Below are 22,042 nucleotides of genomic sequence, written 5' to 3'. Positions count from 1 at the left end.
CAATGATGCGCTCAAGTATGGCCAGATATCTTTTCACTGCATCCACGGCGGCTGCAGATTTCAGAGCTTATCTGAGGGTCTTCGACCTAACCAACGGTAAGTAAGCTTTACGTATGATACGGAATTTCCACCGGGTCAACAACTAGGGTTGGGACTTCGGGATCAAATTTGAAATCCCGGGATCGGGATTTCCCGGGATTTGCGCCTCTCAATCCCGGGATTTCCCGGAATTAGCAAAGTAGTAGGTGGTTGTCAGATTCCATAGATTCCACTCCTTGTCGCTTCGACATCTTCCTGTCTTTTCATTGTATCGCATTTTTGTGGTGTATTGAACTGATAAAATGGCTAATAATAAACCAATTATAGTAAAATACACATACAAGCTATACACACAACTTTTGTTCCTTGTAGTATTGACGCAAAAACATGCTCCCATGAATACGAATGAAACCCAGCGTCCGAAGGCCACCCGGATAAAGGGATAATGAGCGTTTAAATTCATGTACCGCCTGTTTCGTGTATAAGATGATTCGTCAAACGTGATCGAAAAACGTCCAATTTGCGTTTCATTGCCATAAGCTCTTCTTCCACACACTTGCGGATTTATTTTCTGTGCTCGATCACCAAGTCGCGAACCCGTTTGCTACATCTTGGCAAGTCATAGCCATAAGCCTTGAAGGCCTGACGAATTCACTCACTTTGGGTAATTAATTAAATGTTAACCCGTCCACAGCAGTTAAACTGGTTAGGGAGTTCATCGAGGCGAGCCTTAGGCGATTTATTTTATAGTAATCGATCTTCCTCATCTTTATTTTTGGCTGATCTTTCTTTGACGTGTCCGATTGAATCATGCATGATTTATTTGCTATTATTTGTACGGACCTTAAATGCGTTATCAGTCAATTTGTGCTAGACACTGAAGCTTTCAAAACGTCTTGACACAAGTTGCCTTTGGCTTTTTATGTAGATTTATAAAATAAACAGTTTCGACAAACATGTGGTTTTCTCTTCGCATTGACATATTCGAAATTCGCTATTATGCGACCTGTATTTCACCTCCACAGCACCGTTCTTGTAACTTTCCGATACTCAGTTACACTGCTACGATTCGTAGACTACGACCAATGATATATATACATGTATATATATCATTGACTACGACGGAAGTGATTGTGTAGTTCATTGCTATGCCATAGTTGGCTTTAATACCAATTAATTGTGAATTGTTTTTGACAATCAGCCGAGTTTGTGACATTGCTTTATTACCAAAATAAGAGATAGGGCGCTACGTAAGCCTTGGGAAATGCCATTTACAAATCCCGGGATTTCATTGGAATTAATCCCGGGATCGGCAATTCGGGATTGTTTCAAATCTCGGGATCCCGGGATCGGGATTTCCCGGGGTCCAAACGCTATCCACAACCACATGAACATCAAGAAGCAATGTTCCCCATGAGCATTTTGTAGTCTTGGTATCGTGAAATTAGGGTTGGATTAGCCTCAGCCTAAACCCCAACCCATTCCTATGACACCCCACCACCTCATCTTACGACACCCTAATCCTAACCCCACGCGTGCCGACACCCCAATCCTAACCCCACACATGCAATCGCAACCCTGCCACCCCTATCCTAACCCGGCACATGCAACTGCAACCCCACCACCTCACCCCACACATGCAACTGCAACCCCACCACCTCATCTTACGACACCCTAATCCTAACCCCACGCGTGCCGACACCCCAATCCTAACCCCACACATGCAACCTCGCGCTTACGACACCCTAATCCTAACCCCACGCGTGCCGACACCCCAATTCTAACCCCACACATGCAACCGCAACCCTGCCACCCCTATCCTAACCCCGCACATGCAACTGCAACCCCACCACCTCACCCCCCACATGCAACTGCAACCCCACCACCTCATCTTACGACACCCTAATCCTAACCCCACGCGTGTCGACACCCCAATCCTAACCCCACACACGCAACCTCATCTTACGACACCCTAATCCTAACCCCACGCGTGCCGACACCCCATATCTAACCCCACACATGCAACCGCAACCCTGCCACCTCTATCCTAACCCCGCACATGCAACTGCAACCCCACCACCTCATCTTACGCATACGCAACCCCACACATGCAACTGCAACCCCACCACCTCATCTTACGCATACGCAACCCCACACATGCAACTGCAACCCCACCACCTCATCTTAAGCATACGCAACCCCACACATGCAACCCCACCACCTCATCTTACGCATACGCAACCCCACACATGCAATGATGGTGGTACAGAAAATATGCATGTACAGTATTCAGTATCAGATAGGATTTATCGATACGACCGGTCAACTAGTCTGATCCACTGAGCTATATAAACACACCCGCATCATACAGGTAGGCTACACTTTGACTCTATACAATCTGGCTGTAAAAAATGTTACTTACCTGATCTCGCCTTCCGTGACATGCCAACTCATTTTCTCGCTTGACATTTTGTATTGTCTTCTTTTGCTCTTCTTTCAGTGTGCGTGGCATGCCTCCTATTTGCATCGCCTAGGCCCGGTTGGATGTCTGATTTCATAGAATATTACTACAAGTCGTTTCAATACCTTCCACTATTTTCATTCGTGAAGGCTGTGATTGTATCGCAGTCTTATGGTGTCTTCCAATGGCGAAAATTCCCAGTAAACTAAACTGAACTGAATCTTGGTTATCATCAGAATGGCTACCGTAAAATTTGTGAGGACATGATTCGATTCGGATCACTTTGAAAATCATAGTCACTTGAGAAATTTTTAATTGACTGAAAATTTGACTCGAGTAAAGAATTTCCATTCATTATTGAAGCGACTTATGGCTCGAAGGTGACTTGATTCCAGCACCGACTCTAGTCAGCAGGACCAACATCGGACATATCCACTTAGCCCGCCGACACATGATAGCTCATTTTCATCGCTTGCGCTTATTGTGTTACCTTTCATGCAGTGTGGATGTCACCTATTTTCATGTTCTAGACCAGCCATTCTTAGAAACAGTACTGAAAATCTTGTCTGCATAGTCGACATATAACTCACATTGGTGAGACGCAAATGATTCAATAAACGTATAGCCTGAGCTAGCTTCACCCAAACGACATGACGACATGGTGCATTTGCGCGTGATCGTGTAATGATATTATAATGGCATGACGAAGTCGTTCTGTGTGCAAGGTTGTTGTAGATGAAACTGTATCCATATCGTAAACGTAACTGAGAATGGAATCAGTTAAATACAGTGTTTTAGTGTTGATGACGGGGCCCACTTCTCAATGCGGCTGACAGGCTCAAAATGTTTTGCAAGAAGCACAACATGACTTGAAAATCGCCTCGAAAATTTGTCTCAGAGTCACGAATAATTTCATATTTCATATTTCTGATACGTCGAGTCCAAACCAAGTCAGGTCATTTTATGGCAGTGAATCGGGTCAAGTATTTTGAAAAATATTTTGGACGCTCAATCGATTTTTTTACGCGGCCGAGATGTTAAGAAAATAGTTTCAGTATTCGTCTTTTATACATTCATGCTGTTTTATGGCATCGGCGTTATATTGCAATCTGGACATAGCTTCAGTCTTCCCAGGGTATGGCAAGTTTGTCAATCTGATATTGATATTTGGGAGTAAATATTTCACGATGACGTCATATTGCGACGGGTTGAGTGCCGACACAAGTGATTACTTCATGAATGTAATCGATTACGATTACGATTACGATTACAGCAAAATCAGGAAGTAGTCGATTACGATTACATTGGAAAAGTAACCACGATTACTCACGATTACATTTATTTTGCATCTTAGAAGTTATATCGGTAGGCAATATATGGATTGCGCTGAAAAGGCCTCATGAGATAACAAACTTCCTTTAAAAAACGATGCGGCATTGGCTTGTTACGTCATCATGTGCCGATTGCCCATTTTTATAGAGGTCGATTTATCGCACCCAACGATTTGCATTCTTGCCAGTCCGTAACCGCCGCCCCCAAATTTCCCAATAGGGTGGGGAGCGAGATCGAAGGGGACTCAAAAGTATTTTGTAAACCAACATAAATTATATACAGTCTTTGCGAGAGATTTAATTAACTTGAAAATTCTCTCTGGATAGCTTGATTTTGAAATGTATACGTCTCCTCCGTTAAAACACTTTGTTTAAAACATGTTTTAAACGGTGTTTTAAAAACAAAGACTTAAAAAAAAAACTAAATTGTGTTTTTAAAGTTGTAACATTATGCCATAATTGTGTAAACACTTTCCAAAAAACATTTTGTATGAGCCTACGGACAATTACCACCCGATTTGGCCGACGTACATCGATATGGGATGGTTGGAACCCTCAATATAGTCTGTTCAACAGTTATATAGTCCAGATCTTTCGTCAAATGAGCTATATTTACCCTATATTTTCAATTGTCAATTTCAATCCACTAGGATGTCACAATTTTATATTCGTGACGTCGTGGTTTTAAAAAAAAAAAAACATTTTTTAAACAAGGGCCTTGTTTTAAACATGTCTGTTTTAAATTGATTTTTGTTTTAAATGCAACCCTAATTTACAGTAATAGGCATTTAGGTGCCAGTGAATACCGTGCCACGACACACCAAAAGATATACATAGTTTCCACCAACACGCGACTTCACGAAGTGCGTGCTACTAAAGAGAGACCTTGGTCGAAACTTTGGGTATGTGTCCGTTGTCAATAGCCACGCTGGGTGGATGTGACTAATATTCCGGTCCGTCCAATCTGAGCTCATAATGCAAATGCCACCCGGGTCACCCGCAGAGTTTTAAAGACATGACAATTTGTGTGTGCATCTCACCAAAGTTCTTGCGCCACTTCAATATCTTTTGATTATTAACAGACCGGAGGTCACGAATAAACAACATAAACTAAAGTAATTATAACAAGATACCGGACGTTATAATTATGAATTACGTGCTCCCAGCTCTACAGGTAAATCTGACCATCGGGGCTCAGAGAGGCTTAAAAATTTATAGTAATATATTGCAATTACTAATAATATTGAGGAAATTCAGTCTTCAGCTTGAAAATACCACCCTAATGGGGCCAAATATCAACGTTTGGACTGGGGGACGAATTGCTGTTTAGGTCCAGATTCTAGCTACAACCCACGCTGACATGGTATAGAAGCCCATGGCCATGGCGACAGGTCCCAATGTTGAGTAAAGAATTGTGAAATAACGATTGACGCCCGTTTCAAGTAGAGTCATATCAGAATAAGATGAAGCCCTGGCCCGATGAAGCGAACATAAAATTCTGCCTTCAACGCCATACAGATAATGTACTGCACGCTGCCGTTACGTGATACGGCAAAGACGGCTCGGTTATGATATATATCATTAGCTGTAAATTCTTACTACTTCCTTGTGGAAACCGTAATGTTTTATTTGGTGAGTACAAAATTTCAAATCTTTGTCCGGTGTATGTACGTAGTAGCCTACATAGGCCTACTGCTCGCCAAGAAGCAACGGTCAAACTGCGTTTAACTAAGCATAGCCAAACATCAATACATAAGTTACTATTTTAAACTATAGGCAGAATGGAGATTAATTATCCTGCTGCGAGGGAGTGGCGTGTGGAACGTGTTGATAACCTGATATACAGCACGGCGGGTGTTCTTACAATCACACTAATAATGTAGGCTACGTACATCGAATATCTATTTACTGTGGATAATTCTTACGCAATGACGAGCAAAGCTAATAGGCTACTTCTGACGTAATAATGAGCAATAGCATTTGGAATTCAGACGTGTGTGCTATCGCGAACCTGGTATAATATCTCTTCCTTGCTCACGAATGTTCAGTTTATGTCACACTCCTTGTAAAAATAAAAAGTAATCGTTCTTTCACTAATAAATCGATTAGATAATAGATATGCGAAGTAGTCGATTACGATTACGATTACTTCGGAATTTTTTCGAATGTAATCGATTGCGATTACGATTACTTGAAAATGCTGTAATCGTCGTAATCGATTACGATTACTAATCGCGATTACCCCATGTCTGGACACAACATCCGCAGGAGTAGCCTATTTGATGAATGCCCAGTGCCCTCGTATTAACCTCTGTGACCTGTTTGGAAGCCCAGCTAGAACACGGTTCAACCGATTTCCAATCACCCTTCACTATTTGTCAGGGATATCTAGATATCCCTGCTATTTGTATACAAATCAGTCTGGGGTGCGTTACGATTTGTGAAATCACAGAGCTCTCGGTGCTTATGCTTATGCTCAGTGTTTCTACTGAACGTTATACGAGGTCTTTTCGGACGTTATTGGGATCACGGCAAATCTCGGTGAATGTGGCACCAAATGCCTACAACGTGTTCTATCCTGTTGGAAAATTCGAGCTACGATGCTGATACAAGAGCGATAAAATAGTTTTTCTAATGGTAGGAAACAAGACAAAATAAGCTCGACTTCGACCGGGATAGGACTTGAGTCAAAAGTATACGGTCGAATTTTGAACATATAAGGAGTAAAATCAATTTGTATGATTAAGACAATCAAATATGGTAAATGTTATAAAGAATAATGGTATATGAAAACCCCAAGAGTAATTAATATCCACTTAAACCCATCTACTGGCCAGCTGCTAACTTTGACTCATGACATTGATTCATGACCGATCACTTTGAATGCAACCCGTTAGATTTAAAAAAAACTTACTTGATTACCTCTGATCGGCATATTACCATTTTAGAAATAACAACAATGTAGTTTCATAAGGACTTTATGGCAGCATTGGGTATATGATTGCAGGAGACATATGTTCAATATCGAGTGTTGTGCCCCTAGTGGGAGTTGTCTTTCACGGATTCATGTCTGAAGCATACGCAATAAGAAGGGGCCGGTGCGACAGTATTCGGCGTCATCTGTCCCGTGAAAATACCCTTACATAAAAATGTAAGCAGTCATCTACAACCAATATATATATATTTATTTATATTTAGAGTGAATTGATTACTTAATTTGAAGAATTTGGCAACAATCCATTGAATTACAACTGTTTAGCATCGTACATACAACCCAGCATGTTTCAATAACATCGCTTACCACCCGTGAGAAAATACAGAGGGATGGACTGGACAATCGTTAACTTCCATAATTGTAATTGATTAAAATCGACGTAGTCGAATTTAACCCGCGCGGGAAGTACACATGCAGTATATATATAAGCCTGTGAACTCAGACCAGGGCACATATATGCTTTTACAATCGCTGCCTCTTTTATTCCACCGCACCGCATTTGAAAACAGTGATCTGGCATTTGCGGCTGCACAGGTTGCGAAACTGCAACTGACGAAGAAAGAGATCCTTTTGCTGCAAACATACGTGTATGCGTTTGAATATTATCAGCATTATATGTGTAAGATTTTTTTTTCAAATACTAAACCATTGGAAACCGACCTGCTCTATTTCAAGGTTACTCATCCCAGAACAATCGTTTGTGGGAAGGTAAAGATTCGAATGGCCTCGACGATTTCCCGTGCTTCGTGCTGCAAAAGAGAATCGGGCATATATAAAATACAATGCAGATGACGGCTGTATCCAATCGTCATTTATAATGTAGTAGGATAATGATTATTATTTGTTATTTGTGACTCACCTTCAAATGCGATTGTTAATGAATTATATTGGTAATAAAAATAATCGTAATAATTGTCAGATTATATTTACATCTGCCCAAGACACACACATATTCACACACACACACACACACACACACACACACACACACCCACACAATTTACCATGCAATATACAATACACAATGCGATGTAATGAACAGATGAGGGGGATGCAGGACAAGTTGTAGTCTCTTAAACTGGCATCCTCATCAACCTATAGTGCCCGATGTCACAGTCTTTTTCGATGTTAATCTTTCTTATTCGGTAATTTTTTAGAAGCTTTTTCTTGCTCTTTCTTTCTTTATCGGGTCATTTTTCTGAGCTTTTATGTCGCCGTAAGAACAGTGACACGGCATACGAGGAGCCCAGAATAACCTACGACGGCGGAACTTGAACCCGGACCGCCACGTAGATGGCGGCGGTTCTCACCGGCACTATGCTATCTCCCCGGCTAATCATAACAATATAACAGTCCAGGCTATCCTACTGTCCTATTAGGTGCGAATAAATAGTTGGCGGCTATATATTGCTAAACATTGGTGCGGATTTGAAAATGGACTCTACATTATATAATAGCATCACGAAAATATAGTTGATGCTTGCAACGCATTCATATTCCCGTAAGTAAAGGGTGGGAATCATCTATCTTGGTCAAAAAATCCGGTCCAACAGGCTATGTTTCACAAAGGTCTTGTCCTATCAATAGACACTTTCGCGCCCTTACTAACAACTAATGGCATGCATATCACGAACTCAGATGCTATTATTATAATATTTGATCTACAAATATAGGTTTTGACTGTAAATAACGTCGCGATATTGTTTGATCGTTACAAAAGCAAAACTGTATAGGCGTATTGTACTTACCATGGAGAGATATACAATAGTTTAATACGTCGTAATGCGGGGTTTTCATTACGAACGGTAACTTCATTTTATACCTTTGCATCTCGCGATTGCATCTGGATCTCCCAGGAAACCGCCGCTCCATCGGTGTAGATTCATCGGTCCGCATGCTTCCCAAATCCGAAAATATCTCTCTGGATTGATGAATTCATAATCCTGGCAGACGAATGAAGGGGGTGTTGCAACTCACAATACCGTAGGAAGAATGATTAACATACCGCAAGACACATCGGTTTACAATACACCACATGATCTCCGCCAGCTATCCCAATATTGGCACAAAGAATAGCACCATTGACAGGAGATGGCGGCTCGCTACACTTTCCTGAATATTGAAACCATATCAATTAAATTATTATGTTCTTTTAAAATACGATATTCACCTATATCTTTACAAGTGATGCTTCTGTCATCATTGCAAGTACATTGAAAAACCAAATTTTCAACTGTTTCATGGACTCTTTTCCACTGGTCACCAGCCGTACGTACTTCGCCGGCAACATCATCCAAACAGTATGGAACTACAATAACAATTATCCATTTTTTGTACTGACTGACGTTAGGGATGGTGCGAAACCCTGACCAATGTTCCCTATAATTTTTTACGAGTGTGCGCGCACTCACCAACTCACTACTCGGTTCATTGGACAGCATAGTGCGTAACGACTAAAAAAAGTCATCACTTCGGCCTCCTTGTGCGCACCTTAGATTTCTGTGTTCAGAGACTGTATCAGCACTGCGTAATTGCGCACGGGCGCAGCTTAGAGGGACCAGTGCCCCTGACAGTTTCTGGTTCGCTTGAACATGAACATAAATAGGGTTACCAGACGTCCTCCTTTGGGAGGATTTGTGCTCCCTTTTCAGGATTTTGAAAATGTCCGCCTTTTTGGCAATTATTCCTCCTTTACCACTTTTACAGCTAGGATAATGAACAGGTTTGTTGAAAATCGAAACAAAATTCCAGCAAAAGTAGCAAGAGCAGCTGTTTTGGTATAGGTGTCCTCCTTTCCCGATTCCCAAATATGGTAACCCTAACTTAAATGAACGGTTTGCCGTGAACACCAACGTGAACTCGAAACTGCTACTTCACTCGGCGTCACAATACTAATTCCAAACAAACAGCGAATCTTTTGCTCACTCAACACTTTGGTCCAAGCGTTACCTACTCTGGACAGTTCACATATCCTGGAATATCGATTGTAGTTCGTTTTTATTACATTTCACGACAAAACGCTTTACCGATTTTGCAATCGCGAATGTAATGAAGATGCTATTGCGAGAATTAACGCCAATAACAATTACTCCAACTCTGCTGAATTCAATTTTATTCGATTCGAATGAGGACATGGGGTATTCGGATCGACTCTGATCTGTCATCACATTTTTCTCAACCGTACCACTTATATCATACATAAATATTGTAAATATTATCGCATGTCAGCAATCTGCTTTGAGTGAATGGAGATAACCGTCGCTCTGCTTACCACGAGTTCTTCTGCATCGAGATTTTTCGTGCGCGTAACATTCGCATATGTATTCTTGGTGCGGATAGCGCTCGCGTCTTCGAATCCAACGTTTACCAACGAGGCGAAGTCGTCCATCCAGTGATGTGCAATGTGGCTCTGCGTTATGGAAATATATGAAACATAAATGACGACCTATCTAGAAGTGATCACAATCATAAATGAGATTCGTGTAGTCACAGTTCCTTATGGGATTCAAGTACTATTACTCGAAATCAAGACATCAGCATCAAGTGATGTGGTAACATATTATTCGCGCAAGAAACAAAGATCAGTGATCCGTAGTCAGTAGCAGACTAGCCTTTTCTCCAAATACATGTAAAGTCTGTCGCAACAAGAGGTGTTTAAAAAAAACTTTGTTTTAATGCCTTTGAACAAATATCTAGTATTAGCGTAGGGCCGATTGCGCCAGATATTTTCGATGCATACGATATTACGATATGGAATGGTTAGAATTCTCGGAATCATCCGCGGTTCAATGATTATGTAGCACTATAGCACATAGTAACTAGGGTGGAATGGATGTTCTGATAATGATCACCGCCGACCGTAAAAATGCTGCATGACGATGCAGTCCTGGTCAAATATACTTTTTTTTTCGCTAAAGGATACCAAACTACTATGGCGTCAGAATTGAATATTCGTGATGCCATGGCTAAAGAAACATGTTTTAAACAAGGGTCATGTTTGAAGCATATTTTGTAAATGGATTTTTGTTTTAAATGCAAATCTACATGTACTCGAATGAGTTCTTTTGCAATGGCTTCAAATTGATCCGTTCGGGTATATGAATGGACTTAAAACAAGTTTATGGGTGAAGTTATCTCCGTAGCGTATACCGTGGTCGCGGAAAATGCCGTTTTGAAACCGCACATAGTATTGTAGCCTTATTGAGAGCAGAAATCTGTGCTCGCTACGAATCCGTAACATCGCGTCTTACGGAAACAAACGATTTCCCGTTTATCCGACCAGCACCATATTATATCATGCAACTGCAAAAATATACAGATACAGAGTATACATCGATGGTTTATTAACATGTCCGTCTTCTATTTCTGGTTCAATAAGTGGTTTTCATGCTCAGGCTACATGTTATTTCGAAAATATTTAGAGATCTTAAACATGAAAAAACATAGGCGTCGGGTGGGAACTGCGCGGACGAATATTCCATGTTGGTCGAAAAGATTATCAACCTTTATGTAGCCTACATTTGCATACGCAATCAAGCCATGTGCCTTCACGCATAACGCTAAATGCATTGGTATATCATACAAAGCAACTCAGCTACAGGCTCACCGATTCGATCTACAACACGCAGCCGCTTGCACTTAACGATAGCATTCTCACAGGTGCATTCCTCGAGCATTTTCACACCGAAAGCATCCGTGTTAGTCTGATTCCAGACTGCCCCGTTCGTCACAACCTTGATGAATTCGATAAATACTGTCGGTAACCGAATACAACTCAATATGGGCCTGAAATACCTTTTCTCCTGTCCTGCAAGCTTGTAGGGTCCAAATTTGTGGGTGAAGAACTTGTGGCTCGCGTAATACATAGTCTTCTCTTCTTGGCGAATTTGTCGCTGGGGCGGGCACGGTCTCTATATATAATATAGTGGAGGTCGTTTTCATACATTGCTGACTGAAACGATCAAACGTTCGCTTGTTCCTTGAAATGACTGGGTGCTGAATATTTAGACAAAGACATGGTATCATCCAAGCTTGTAATCGAATCATAAACTTCGTGTGCATTGTGCAGATGGTGTTAACATCTCTACAGCGAAAATGGGTTGGACAAATTTACGCTGACTAGTAGCTGACAAGGTTCAATGTTTTGACAAAGGGACTTGTTATAACATTTTGGCAATTTTGGCCTCTGCGTCGCGGTAACTGAACTTATTTTCGGAAATCGCACATATTTGTAGAGTCATTATAGCCGGTCTGCGTTGGTCGTGAAGATACATATTGCAATTCAGAAAGTAAAATGTAGATACATCGGATAAAGTGCTAAAAGTGTGTAATCCCTCCACAAAATCTCCGTTTTAAAAATACCCAAGTAGCCAACATGCCAGACCTCCATTTTTACCGCCACTTGAAGTAGTTTTGGCATGTCTTGCGAATCGCTACGCTACGCCAGGGGTTACCAACACGCTGCCCGCGAGTTCATATTCGGCAAAACGCTTAGTAAAGCATTTTGAAATGCTGAAATTGAAAAGACCAAGCTTTACGATGAGATAGTTTTTCAGCAAGTACCGTGTCTATCTAAACCCAATATCGATTTTTGTAGTCGCTGAAAAGTGTTGCCAGGTATCGCACGCATATCATAGTTCGCAATAGAATGAAAGTGATGATTATGATATTTTTTTGTTGCATTTGTGTTTCAATAATAAAATATTATTACTTTTGTGGTGCTATGCCCGTCGCCCATGTAAGAGAGCACAGCGTTGTACAGACGTAAAGTTATAAAAACGTGGTTGTGAAACTGCGTGGCTTATACGTTCTCTCGATACCTCTACGAATTTTGTGGCCCTCGAGTTGGCGACGCCTGCGCTACACTTTACGCTTATTGCTTATGCTCGGGTAAGGCCTATACTTGAGCAGCCTACTGACCGGAGTGACACTACAGATAGCTAAGATTGGACACGTCCCTTCTTTGGTCGATAATAATGTCAGACATCTGAGACTTCTGAACTATGAAGTGCCGACATAAAATATTCTGTTAAGAATAACCATGTATGTGTATACTAACCACGATATGTGCAAGTAAGTTTCTTTCCTTGCAGGCACTCACAATTCATATGCCTTCCGGAGTCACTAGTTGTCTCAAATTGCGTCCCCGCTCTGTGTGAAATTCCTTTATGGTGACATCTATCTGGAAAATCGGATGTTTTCTTAAAACATGATATGTAGTCGGCTTCATGATATACCCTGTTAGCATACTTTCATCGCTGCAAGAGACTTGCATGCCAGATGATCCTCTAATGCATGAACAGTCAAGAGTTCTCCCGTTTCGGATTCGCTCCCATGACGATCCCGGTGGTTTCCATGTTCGCGTTACTCTGTCGTAGCATTTTGTGCTCGGCGAGGCTTAATTAAGCAGCGACTTAATTATCTCCTTGTATGTTTTTGTATTTTGAAAATCACCAGCAGTCATACTCACTAGTGGGACTCCAAGTGCAACGTATTTGTGCTCCGACCGCACACGTACATTGGAAGACTTTACTTTCCCGGTTGAGTACAAAACGTTGACCAATGCCATAGCTTGTATCCCGGTAATGGCATCGCTGTGTAAATGAATAAAAATATTGAATGAAAGCAAGGCGCCTCCATCTTCACCTTGTTCAAATTAGATTATAACTGTGATTAAACACAGTTTTAAGTTGAATTAACATCAGAATTACTGAATCCTCAAAAACTTGCAGATTAAATTCCGATTTACAAAGAAGTTGAAAAAAATTACAGTTCAGTTCATATCAAATCAGAATTATCCTCATAAGAGAATGACAAATGTCTGAACATCAATCTTGCCTCCTCTCGCACTGCGACAGTTCCGTAGCAGTTCCAGGAAATCCAGAAATTAGATGCGAATTAAAATTGGAGCATAGAAACATTTCACAAATTAGATTAGAAGCAGGTTTTCGGTATTTCTCCTCGAAATAGTCTAATTAGTCTTACTACAATTATAATTTTAATTTATTTATTATACCTAATTATTTGTCCAAGTCTGCCTACAATTACATTGCATGTCCATTGTCCATTGTCCACTGGTCCGGCCATGTCAGGCGTCATTTGAAAGAATATATTAATGTATTTATTATAATTAATTATTTGTCCAAGTCTGCCTACAATTACATTGCATGTCCATTGTCCATTGTCCACTGGCCCGGCCATGTCAGGCGTCATTTGAAAGAATATATAGGTATCGATTGTTTGTGATATCCGATACGCATCATTGCAGTCGTTGATCATACGAGTGTTTCTCCGTATCATAGTTCAACACTCGCAAACACGAGCACGATACGCCTTTTTCGCAGTTTCACTATCCTATTTTATATCATTTAAAACCCAGGATTTCACCCCTGATTTCACCACCCGTGGCGAGATAGCGCAGTGGCATAATCCGCGGCTGCAACACCAATGGGTTGCGGGTTCGAGTCCGACCGAGGTCGACTTCCGAATTCCCTTACCTAAGTGTTGGAGGTTTATCTAGGCTCCTCCTCGCCATCTCATCCGCGTAAGCAGTGTCGTACAACAAGCCTAGAAGTGGACCGTGCTATAAGTCGGCAGTTACGGAATAAAAATCAAAAATATCGGCCTGGTGTAAATGACCATAGTAGTCGACAAACACCATGAATACCGCGAACAACAAACAACCCCTCATTTCACCACCCGTGATGTACGGATACATACACTCATGAGTATGCTGACCGGAAGGGACATTAAATTGTATAATACAAAAATAATCGGCCACAAGGCCATTGCTGCCGAGCACCACAATTCAATGCAACAACAACAACAACACCCATTAGTTGCACACCCATTGAGCATTGTCCACTCGTCCAGCCATTTCAGGCGTTATTTGAAAGAATCGATGGTTTGTGATGTCTGATGTGCATCATTGCAGTCGTTGATTAATCCTGGTGACATGAGTTGTTCTCAACTCTCGTAAACCCGAGCCCGAAACACGTCATTTTTTCCGTTTTGCTACCCTATTTTAAATCATTAAAAACCCAGGCTTCGTGATTTCTTTTATTGTTATCCGTGCTTTTTAATAAAACAAACAACGATAGTTGGTGCTGTATAGTTGCATTGCGACACTCAACTCTGATATCTAGGTATACGGAATTCTTCCAGTACCTTTCGCGCGATATCGAAATCAATAATGCCAGTTACACTTAATCAATATGATTTCAGGTTTGTTAATACTAACCATGACATTGCGCATCACTGTGACAATGCTATACAGCAGATCGATTGATATATCACGGGAATGTATTATAGTTACCATAAACATGCGTAGCCTTCTAGTGTATTTTTTAACGATATAACACTATGCGAAGCGAAATTTGGATGTTGGCACGATGGGAAGGAATTATCGAAACAATTATTATACCGTTGATAAAATAATTATTTGTGTCATCGTGCGTATCATGTCGCTACTCAAAAACATCGACTGTCACTGTAGCCGACTCGAATCATCAAAATTGATACTTGATTCGGTTTCGATTACTTAATCGTTGCGCCGGCCTTAAAACTACTCAACGATACAAAGAAAGTTGAAGGTGATTCCGTGACGACGACACATGGAAAACCTGCTTCTCCGTTATATAACTCTAAAGTATAGGGATTCGGGAACCATTTTACTGGCTGTAATTATCACTGTATGGAATGTATGCAAAGTCTCCAAGTCGGACCGTCATTACATCCATAGTAGTATTCGGTGTGAAATTGGTATACTCGCTGCGGTCCCAAAAATCAATTACGTTACCTCTAGTTTGAGTACCTCTGTTCTAAAAAAAAAACTAGAACAACACAAAATTGTTTAAGCTATACCAGAACAAACATTATTTCAAGAAACCTTTATATAGTACCTGCTCTCGTGAACTTGAAAACTCCTGTGCTCTAGTATTGAAAACGGTTAACCAAGCTAGGACAAAACCTATTCTTCCCAGTACTGGATGATGCATCGCCGCTCTCATGCTGGTAAACTTGACTCCCTCTTTGCTGAAATCTCGAAATGTCAATAGTGACCTGTACCTACTGCAGTTATGTTATGGTTCAGCAGACCATAAAAAATTCCTTCGCCGAGTGACTAGCGTGCTATTTTGGTTTTGCATCGCAAGTGTTATCGAATGCACGCAATTTACTCTTGCTAAAATGCGATATTGGCAATCGAGAACTTAGGCATTTCTACTCAACGCGGAGTTTCGCTGTTATTGCTGAATGCACTGATTGCATATGGCAACATTGTTAGACCCGTCCAGCGTTGCACCTGCATATAGGTAATTATAAATCGTATTTTACTTGTACTTGTGATCTCAATATCGGCACTACGTCACTCATCAGCGATACAAATCATGATCAATAACCTATTACGCGCGGTATCCGACACAGTGCGCTAAATAACCGCTTTTACGAGTAGAGTTCATCGCGCCTCTGAATCGGTATTGGAGAGGTAACCAGGGTTGCATTTAAAACAAGTATGAATTCAAAACAAACATTTTTAAAACAAGGCCCTTGTTTAAAAAATGATTTTTATTGTATTTTTTTTTCATGCCACGAAGTCAGGAATATTCGATTGTGACGTCATAATAGATTGACATTGACAATTGAAAATATAGGGTAAATATAGCTCCTTTGATGAAATATCTACGTACTATAGCTGTGGAACCGACTATTTTGCGGTTTCCAACCATCCCATATCGTATACGTCGGCTATATCGGATGGTAATCGTCCGCAGGCTCATACAACACGCTTATTGGAAAGTAGTTACACAATTATGGCATAATTATTAGAGGTCGACCGATTATCGACATGGCCGATTGTCGAGGCCTATATTCGGAGCTTTCCCGAATATCGATATCGGCCTATGAAGGCCGATATCGCGGCCGATATTTTATCTTTAAAAAAAAAATCAAAAATTTCGGAAATTCAATGCTCCGTGTTCTCAATCTCAAGAAATCGACGACGCAAAGGGCGATATATGACAGATTTACCCTTGCAGGACGAGTTTAGCTGGGTGAGCATGCAGAGAAACTATGCTTCCTACCAGACATGGGGTGATTACTTTATGAATGTAATCGATTGCGATTACGATTACTTCTGAATCCCACGATTACGATTACGATTACGATTACAACAAAATCAGGAAGTAGTCGATTACGATTACGATTACATTGGCAAAGTAATCACGATTACTCACGATTACATTCATTTTGCTTAGAAAACCAAGAAAATTTATTGGAAGACAATATTAGGATTACGATGAAATGGCCTGAAAACAACCTTTTTATCGATGATACGTCATTTTCTTGTTACGTCATAATATTTGCTCAACTTTAGAGGGGACGATTTATCGCACCCACCGATTTGCATTCTTGGCAGGTTCGTAACTACCGCACCCCAACACCCTAATATGATGGTGAGCGAGAAAGGGCCGAAACATCACGTCGTCCCCCTCTCCCCACCAAAAAATCATTTGTCTTGGGCACCCATGGGATCATATTTTTTTTTTAATAATTTTATATAATTCAATATTGATTCGGTCAAAATTATTGGGAATTGCATATATACTGGTATAATTTTTTTTATCCTCTCTCCGCCCATGTAATCAGATTTACCGGTAGCGCTGAGTGAGGTGTTGCCCGGGAAAATGTCGGGCCCGTAAATAATAATTGAACAATGAACATATTCGGGTGGGCCCGTTGTTATTTCATGTATTCCTGTCTGCTATGTCAGATGATATTAAAATCGCCCAAACGTATTAAACTAAAAGACGCACACGATTTCAAATTGGTATTTCTCCACTGGCAAATATTTCTTCTCTGCGGGGTGGCACTTGTCTTGCAGATTGTCAGTACAGGAACATTTGACGCCAGTCAGGCTATGGACAATTGGATATATTTGTATGTATATAAAATTTTTCGGACAGCATAAGGGCAGTTGGTCGAGTTTATTTCGCTGCTTATCATTCTTGCACACTTATCGGAGTTGCATATTGCATGGCCTAAAACTTCATATGTTTTGATGCGTCGTGGCGCGGTAATGGCCGACGCCGAACTGACAATTTCTATAAATCATGCGTATTTTTCTTGGAGAATGGTACTCAACAACGAAGAGGTTCGGCACCATCAAATTGTTGTTGCATAAAGTTGCATATATATTCAAAAAATACTCACGGAATTATTTTGGGCCCCCTTCGAGCCCCCTCCCCCCATTGGAGGGTTTTGGGGTGCGGTATAGTTACGGTCCTGGAGCGAGCTCGAAGGGCAATCAAAAGTCTTTCGTAAATCAACATAAATTGTAGATTATTTTCGAGCAATTTAATCAACTTGATAATTTTCGTCAAGCTTCGCAATTTAATTTCTGTAGATACCTTGGTTCTGAAATGCATACGTCTCCCCTTAAGCAAAAAAGCATGCCTAATTTATAGCAATAGGAAGTTCGGTGCACGTCATTACCGCACCACGACACACCAAAAGACAGGTGCAGTTTCAGCCAACATGGGACTCCACGAAGTGTGCTAGCAAAAAAGTCTTACGCCGAAACTTTAGGTATGTGTTAATGGTCAATAGCCACGATGGATGGACGTGATGAATAGTCATGCCCTCCCAATCTGAACCCCAAAATACAGATGCAACCCGGGCACCCTCAGCGGAATGAATGCATGGGAATTTGTGTGTGTCCCTCGACATTTTTAGTCTGCTACACGTTTGGGTGACTACAATGTCTTTTGATTATATAACAGACGTCATGCAATAATGTAATTATAACAGCATATCAGATGTTATAAATATGAATTACGAGCTCGCAGCTCGAACGGTAAATCTGGACATCGGTGGCTGGGAGAGGATTGAAGATGCATAATAATATTATGTAATTATCCATATAACTAACGAATTTCAGTCATCAACCTGAAAATTGACTACCTTATGGGAGCCAGCCCGAAACCAACGTTTGAAGTTGGGGGACGAATTGCTGTATTGGTCCTGATTCTAGCTACAACCCACACTAACATGGTGCATAAGCGGGTGGCTATGGCGCAGGTCCAAATATTGAGTAAAGAATTGCAAAATAACGATTGGCGCCCGTTTCAAATAGAGTCATATGAGAAAAAGATAAAGTGAACATAAAATTCTGCCTTCCATTTAATACAGATATGCTGCAAGCTGCCGTTACGAGAAAGAAAGGCTCGGATGTGATATATAAATGCAGCTGTTCGTTTTTAATGCTTCATTGTGGAAATCGTAATGTCTCATTTTAGTAGTACAAAATTTCAAATCGATTTGCGGTGTACGTACCCAGATACATAGGCATACGGCTCACCAAACAACAACGGTCCAACTGCGTTTAATTAAGCATACCCATTACCTAAACATCAATTAATATGTTACTATATGAAATTAGGCAGAGTGGTGATTATTATCTTGCTGCGAGGAGTGACGTCTGTACTGCACTGAAAACCTGATATAAAGCACGGGCGGGTGTTTTTACAATCACATTACAATATAGGCCTACAATGTGCTGTACATAGTACATCGGATATCTGTTTACTATGTGTGGATACTTCTTACGCAATGATGAGCAAAGCCAATAGTTCTGACGTAATAATGAGCAGTGGCGTTTGAAAATAGGACGTTGGTGCTATCAATAAGCCTGATATAATATCGCTTCCTTGTTCAGAAATGTTCAGTTTATGTCATGGTCCTTGTACAAATAAAAAGTAATCGTTATTACACAAAGAAATCGATTAGATATGCGAAGTAGTCGATTACGATTACGATTACTTTGGAATTTTTTCGAATGTAATCGATTGCGATTACGATTACTTGGAAATGCTGTAATCGCCGTAATCGATTACGATTACTAATCGCGATTACCCCATGTCTGCTTCCTACATTACAATCTACCTTTTCTGAACTGATCTGCAATTCTGTATCACATTTTGCTTTTTGGATTATCCCAAATTTCATCGAATGTGCACAATTAAGCAATAATTCTTTTCAATTTAAGTTTTCTCGTTTGTTGTTCAGCTTTCTGTGGCATGTACGTACAAGTTCCATCTTGCCTAATATATAATATTTTTGGTGAAATTGTTCTCTGCTCCTTCCATATTAATATCGGCCTGTGATATCGGTATCGGCCTTGTGAGTGAGCCGATATATCGGTATCGGTATCGGTAAATATCAATATTGGTCGACCTCTAATAATTATACATTTATACTACTTCAAAAAACTCCATTTTAAGAATTTTGTTCAAAACCCTATTTAAAACATGTTTTAAACCAGTGGTTCTCAACCGCGACGGTCCGCGACGACATTCCTGCCGGTCCGCCAGGTATTTTACAATTTTATACCTTAATTTCAAGATGCAATGTTGAAGGCTTGTCCATTGATAACATAAATACAGCATCACATTTTAAGCAGATTCAGAACTTCGTGAGGTGAAATTAGGGCTGGAAACATGTTGGATTCGACCTAGAGTTCAAGACGTGTCATTTGACGACATGCGAGCGACAAGTACAGAACGGATACGAGATGACTCATCGCTAAACAGTGCAGTTTGCGCGATCTTTCGGTTTCGATTCCATCATTTTGTTCATGATCGTAACTGGGGCACCCCATACCGCCAAATTGAAGAGGGGCGAGCTTGAAACGGGCCCAAAATTATTTTGCAAATGAACATAAATCATATCGTATTTTCTTGAAACTTTTCCCAACATTTTTCCAGTTTCTATTTGCGCTTTGTGCGATTTAGTGTCACTAAATGTCTCGCTTATTAGGAGCCCTTCTCCGATAAATACACATGATTTATAAAAATCGGGATTTCGGCGTCAGCCATTACCACGCCACGACGTACCACCACATAATGAAGTTTAGGCTAACATGTGACTCAGAAAGGTGCGCCAAAAATTCGGCAGCGAGAAAACCGATTCAGTCATGAATCATCCAAAATTTTCGCTATTGGCGCGAGTAAGCTGCATAATCGGATGGTGTGAACGTGAGGTTCACTTTCGCGTTCTGTGTGTGAACCTCGTAAATTTAGAGGTTCACGGTCCCAAACGAACCTTGGAAGGTTCTGCACTGTGAACCTTCTGCATATATTACAATTTTCACTTCATCATAACATCTTTAATAGAAATTTATTGCATTTCAACTGCGGGCCCCTCTATGTATGGCGATGGAAGCATAAAAAATAAACATTAAATGAGGAATGAGCAATGAGCATGCATATTGACAATTTCAAAAAGTTTTCTTGCTATGTTACAAAAGTTTGTTCAAAATATCCAGCTTTCCGTTTGTGAATGTTAAGTGATTCTTTATGCTGTGAGCTTGAGCCCAAATGACACCACGTGTTTGTTCCATGTATTCAGGGTGTGTGTCGACTACGATGGTCATTTAGACCAGGGCAATTTTCCGCATTTTTATTTCTTAGCTTCCGACTTGTAGCACGGCCCAATTCTATACTTTTGAAGACACCTCTTACACGGATGAAATGGCGTGGAAGAGCCTAGATAAACCTCTAACACTTGGGCGGGAATTTTGGAGTGGACCTTGGTATTGCAGCCGTGGTATATACCACTATGCTATCTCGCCACAATACACTATATGTAGTCAATGAATGATGCTTTAGCTGGTGTAAAAAAATCTAGCATGTGTACGGGTCAATCTTGACTTCATATGTTTATTGTATCATAAAAACAAAATAGGTGCGATCGGGGTGTTGGCTACTACTGCATAACTTGTTAATTTGGTATTGGGTAATATCGGTAGCATAGAAACCCATCTCATAGTCTGCGCAATATCAACGTCGCAAAACCGAGAAACCGAATACATTGTCCGGTTTTGTCAAGACCTTTAGGACGTAAGCTGATATTCCCTTGCAAGTCCTTGTCGAAATTGTAGGCAATACGACGGAAAATATTGATTTTATAGGATTATTATATCATTTGATTGCCCCCAGTTAATACATTTGGCAATTTTTAGAACGTCAGTATGTACTTCAGCATAGTGCAAATATGTTGCCCGTGTCGTCGCTAGGTATCGCGTTCATTAATATAGGCTCTCACTTCACTGAAATGAAGGGTTGGAACTGGCAATATGACGTCATGAGGTTCACGCTAGCGTTCACACATCCAGAACCTTTCAAAAAAGTTCGCGTTCACACAAACCTGAACCTTTCAGAG

At 40.7% G+C, this 22,042-nt stretch overlaps 1 protein-coding gene across 1 annotated transcript; it reads right to left on the bottom strand.

Annotated features, from left to right (window-relative positions):
• Positions 1-7,171: 7,171 nt before the first annotated feature.
• LOC145458986 (uncharacterized) lies at positions 7,172-15,898 on the bottom strand. Its single transcript, XM_080337502.1, has 12 exons — positions 15,727-15,898; positions 13,296-13,419; positions 13,076-13,222; positions 12,885-13,007; positions 11,621-11,736; positions 11,433-11,559; positions 10,098-10,235; positions 8,997-9,134; positions 8,832-8,938; positions 8,649-8,769; positions 7,487-7,575; positions 7,172-7,399 (listed from the first exon to the last, which is right to left on the bottom strand). The coding sequence occupies exons 1-12, from the start codon at positions 15,832-15,834 to the stop codon at positions 7,307-7,309; spliced, it is 1,431 nt and encodes a 476-aa protein (XP_080193628.1). The 5' UTR covers positions 15,835-15,898; the 3' UTR covers positions 7,172-7,306.
• Between the last annotated feature and the right edge of the window lie 6,144 nt (positions 15,899-22,042).

This window comes from Botryllus schlosseri, chromosome 16, assembly GCF_051294905.1.
Source record: "Botryllus schlosseri isolate E-star chromosome 16, Bs_hap1, whole genome shotgun sequence".
Lineage (NCBI taxonomy): Eukaryota > Metazoa > Chordata > Ascidiacea > Stolidobranchia > Styelidae > Botryllus > Botryllus schlosseri.
The sequence above is the reverse complement of the archived record's forward strand: the minus strand, read 5'-3'. Positions and strand labels throughout refer to the sequence as shown.